This window comes from Penaeus vannamei, chromosome 5 (assembly GCF_042767895.1).
Source record: "Penaeus vannamei isolate JL-2024 chromosome 5, ASM4276789v1, whole genome shotgun sequence".
In the NCBI taxonomy this organism is placed as follows: domain Eukaryota; kingdom Metazoa; phylum Arthropoda; class Malacostraca; order Decapoda; family Penaeidae; genus Penaeus; species Penaeus vannamei.
This window is the reverse complement of record NC_091553.1, coordinates 21726866-21731413: the sequence shown is the minus strand read 5'-3', so window position 1 is coordinate 21731413 and position 4548 is coordinate 21726866. Positions and strand designations below refer to the sequence as shown.

The 4548-nt window shown below is 34.2% G+C and overlaps 1 protein-coding gene across 1 annotated transcript in view; it reads right to left on the bottom strand.

Annotated features, from left to right (window-relative positions):
* Positions 1-385: 385 nt before the first annotated feature.
* Positions 386-4548, bottom strand: part of LOC113820772 (transmembrane protein 53) — a 12877-nt gene continuing 8714 nt past the window's right edge. Inside the window, exons 3-6 of the mRNA XM_070121942.1 lie at positions 3513-3778; positions 3119-3279; positions 2837-2991; positions 386-1848 (exon numbers count right to left, since the gene is read on the bottom strand). Coding sequence (XP_069978043.1) covers positions 1722-1848; positions 2837-2991; positions 3119-3279; positions 3513-3778 — 709 coding nt within the window. The 3' untranslated portion in view covers positions 386-1721. The remainder of the gene's footprint in view (positions 1849-2836; positions 2992-3118; positions 3280-3512; positions 3779-4548) is intronic.

The following is a 4548-nucleotide window of genomic DNA, read 5'->3' as shown; positions in this document are numbered from 1 at the left end:
GCATAACAAAAGGCAAAGTGCAAAACAGCAAACACATCTGCATAAAGAGGATTAATGGCTCTGCAAAAAGAAGGAAAGGACTCTTGATAGTGAATGTTCATGTGGGCTGGGCCTACAAGCCACATACCTAGGAGAGTGACCACTCATGTAAGACTAATGCACATATTTTGATCTGTGCACAAGCCACAAGCTACAAACCAGTTGGATCCAATTGGTTAAGTAGCACAGGGTCACCTCTTGGTACATATGTTTTTTTTTTCTTTTTAATTATCTATACATAGATACATACAAATACATCTTCATACATATTCTATAGTTTCATATTAGACAAATATGTGTCTGTTGCTTTATGTGTACTTTATTTACAAGTTTATAATTCATCCCATTTTCATATACAAGAGGTAACTGTGATAACTTTTGCAACTTTGTGCTCTGTCTATCTGATATATGACAAAAACATGCATTTTCTAATGCATAAAATCAAGCTTTTGAAGTCCCATGCACCAAAATTTGCCTTTGCAAAACAAAACAAATCTGGAATTCTATGCAGCAAGGAACAAAGTGGTTCTTAGGGCTATCTGGTTTAAAACACTTTTAAAAATGTTCATGGTTACCCCAGTTTACAGTAGTCTAACTGCTTCATGATATCATAGATCATTACACAAGAATTACACTATCAAAACGTTAAAAAATATTCTCATGAGACGATTCTTTTAAAATGTATAGAAGGTAGAGCCCAGTGGTTCCTAAACCATATTCAGTGACTCCAAAGCTTACAGATGCCTTCCCACAAAATGTTTTTCATTACCCCATCACCCCTCTAAATGATTTTACAGTTACAGTAGTTTATTTTCTTCTGCCCCATGAATTACAGTCGATAGAAACAAAATACCCCTGAACTTCAAGGCCATATGTTTCCTGCTCTTTAGAAGAGTGACAATTACTTACTGCATCCATAAATTTGATTTCATTTTGGATAATGCACCACCTCTGGGTACTGCTCACAGCACCAAATTCTAGAACCAATGGTATAGCTTACCCTGTCCTAATGTATTTGCAATATCAGATTTACCAAATAATTAAGACCTGTCTTCTATCTGAACCCATATGTACAGGTTAATAATTATATTTAATGAGCATAGATGGTCAAAGTTTTGCTGATAAAACAACTCCTATTTCATTACATATTTTACATAAGCACTGTGACCATAAATTCATTACACAATGGTCAAGTCTTCTTTACAAAGTCATTATATATAACATACCTTAACCCAGTGCTGCCACAAGAATTTAATATTTACTGTAGCATTGTTTTGTGATTTGTCTCTCCACATTCATGGTTCAGTAAGTGTTTAGCCACCAAGTAGTCAATTAGTCAACCTTATGAACTCACCTAATTTCACTTTTATTTGAGTTTTCAAAATAAAAAAAATTCTGACAAATGCTATCAATATCGATGCTGTTATTATCATTATAGACATTATAATCATTATAATAATGACATTTCTAACAGCAATACAAGATCAAAGAAAATATTTCCTAAAATAAAAAAAAGGTCAGGCAGGTGAGAAAGGCAGTACTAGTTATTGTCTCATTGGTGACTAAGTAATTGTGGAGCCATTTATATGTGAAGAGAGTTACGTGGCCAAGGCATGCTTAACGGCATCGGGTCAGGTAATGTGTCTGTTCTGGACCTGTAACACCCTTGTAACAACTACTCTTTAATCACTCTTCTGTTTATCAGCATCCTCTGATACATCAGCAATGACCTTACTACTTAAGAAATCTGGGGAGAGGCACATGTTGATGAATGAATAAACTGAGGAACTGTAGGCATCTGGGTGTACCCTGAAAAAAAAAATAGCATTAATGATATAATCTGAATACACACAGCCTTTCTTTATGTAAAGCAACAAGTCAACCAATCTATCGTACAGAAGCAGAGGAAGTTGAATGAAAGATCTAAGGAACCTAGAATGTAGATGCCAAAAATAAAAAAAATTAAATCTTCTTACACATGCTTTACACCTGCAAATGTCATATAAGTAATAGAACCTGGATGTGCTAACATCATATATGACATTTCATGAGACAGTATGCCAAGAATCATTTGAACTGTTACCAGACAGTAGTCAGGGTACCCTTCAAAAATATATACAGCTGTTTAATGCTTAATAATCCAGTTTACCTTTAATAAACAAGTCTGATCCATGTCTATCATCCAGCAGGGTGAGGTTAGATCAAACATCAAATGTTTATCTTTAATCTTTATAAAGTACCAATATCAAAAATGAAGAATGTGGGCCAAAACAACCAAGGAGGTAATGAGAAAAACAATAAAGAGAAGATGGTGAATGCGGTCTGGTGAACAATGTCTCCTGACAGCCTATGCTGACAGACATATGAATGCCCATCAGCATAAAGTGATATGCAAATAAAATATCAGTACTTTTAAAGTCTTCCTTTGTATATCTAATAATAAAAATGAAGGCCTTCATTACCAAAATATAAATAATGATAATGAAAACCTTCATTGCCTTGCAACTGGGGGGTTTATTCTGGAGTATGCACAACTCATTTCCGAAGGCCCTATTTTAAGCACAGTACATAGGTTTTCTTTGTACTGAGTACAGAGTAAATGTCAAAGTCTTATATAAGATTTATAATTCCTTGTTATGAATTTTTAAAAATATTGTTCTAAATCTGAAAGGCAACAGGCAATGAGCATATGAATATGTGTTAGAACTAAGAAGGAAAAAGCACATTCCTTTACGTAAATTAGTCTCTAAGCCTGCATACGTGTATGCTGTGTATATAAGTCTCTAAGCCTGCATACCTGTAATGCTGAACATGAGCAGAATCATCCCAGCATTTTGTAACAACAGGAACTCCAAGCTTCTGACGTTCAGCAACAAAATATTCAACATCATTGTAATTGATAAGTTTGTCAGCACGTGAATACAGAAAGAGCTGTGGGCATCGAGCTTTGTCCTGAAAGATACGAGACCTTATGTTATGCTGAACAGTAAAAGAAACTGAATACCATGAAAAATCTTCATTACATCATAGCACTGAACTTTAGTATTTTCACACTATTTAGTGTTTTCAAAGTATTTACCTCCACAAGAGCCCAAGGTGGAGTGTTAGGAAGCTTTCCAGAGATAATTGTCCACAACACAGAAAGGACTCTCCAGCCCATCAAGAACAGCATCATGCCTACTGATGCACAGAGCTTCATCCATACTGACCCTGGCGTCACCTCATATATCGCTCGCACACCTGCAGCATCAAAAGAATAAACTCATATCACACAATACAGTACTTAGTGTTTCATCTATTACCAGAACTGTAGAAGACATATATGAAAAATGGTACTTGCATTGTGTCATTACTGTTTTTCTGGAGTCGGATATGCAAAACTTAAAAAAAATATAGAATCCATATTATTTTTCCTTTTTTATAATCATGGATAAATCAATATAGAATTACCAAGTTATGATACAGTCTCTAACCTGAGTAAATTCTCCTAGGTGATGGGGTACTGTCAAAAATGCATCCTTTAACCATCAAATTTGGTGCCTCATCTTCTTCCATTGCCTGAGTTATGTAGTAATATAACACAGATCCATTGTTGCTGAACATATGGAAAAAAACAGGATGGTCATCAAGGCTCATGTCCTTCAGTAATGCAAGGAGTTTACGAGCAATTGGCATCAGTTTCACTTTCGGTCTTACAAACAAGTAAGCTGTGGGAGAGGTATAGCGGATGGTTATACACCTGAAAAATAAAACCCATCATTACATCAATTTGCAATGAAATAAAAACAATTAAGAGAACCTATCTTTATTTAAGAAATTAAATACTATACAGGACACAGTGTAAGCTGTGTTAGTTGTATAATAGAAAAGCCAGGCAAAGCTAGATGAAATTAGACCTGGTACAATAAAAAATTCAAAACAAGATATTTGCTCTTTACAGTGCACATACTTTTATGACTTTCATTCATCATTAATTTCAATTATCTTTCAGTGAAATTAGATATACATACAACAATATGATACATCCTAAATTTTTCTTTCTTTCTTTTTTGTTATACAACAACCAATGCACAGTAGTTGATAAAAAAAACTGCATTAATGAGCATATAGTCAGCCAGGTGTCCACCAGACTAGCAACTACACATGTATATACATATATATGTCTTTATATATGTGTAAACATATACATACAGATGTATATACATATTTACATATATATGTTTATACATATATAGGTCTTTTCACACTACTTTCTATAGCCGATGAAAGGGGTATCACAGGGAAAAACAGGAATCAAGCAAACATTTTGACACTTCAAAGAGAATATCCATGATTTTGTACAGCAACCTTTGGATAATGTAAACACAGGATACTAAATACAAGATAAACACATAGGAATAAAATAATACCATTTAATGAAACACCATAGGCCAATTTTCAACAAATTCCCTCCTTAAAAGAGGCTATAATATCCTCTCTTGTAACTCTTCCCACAATTTATAGTATATA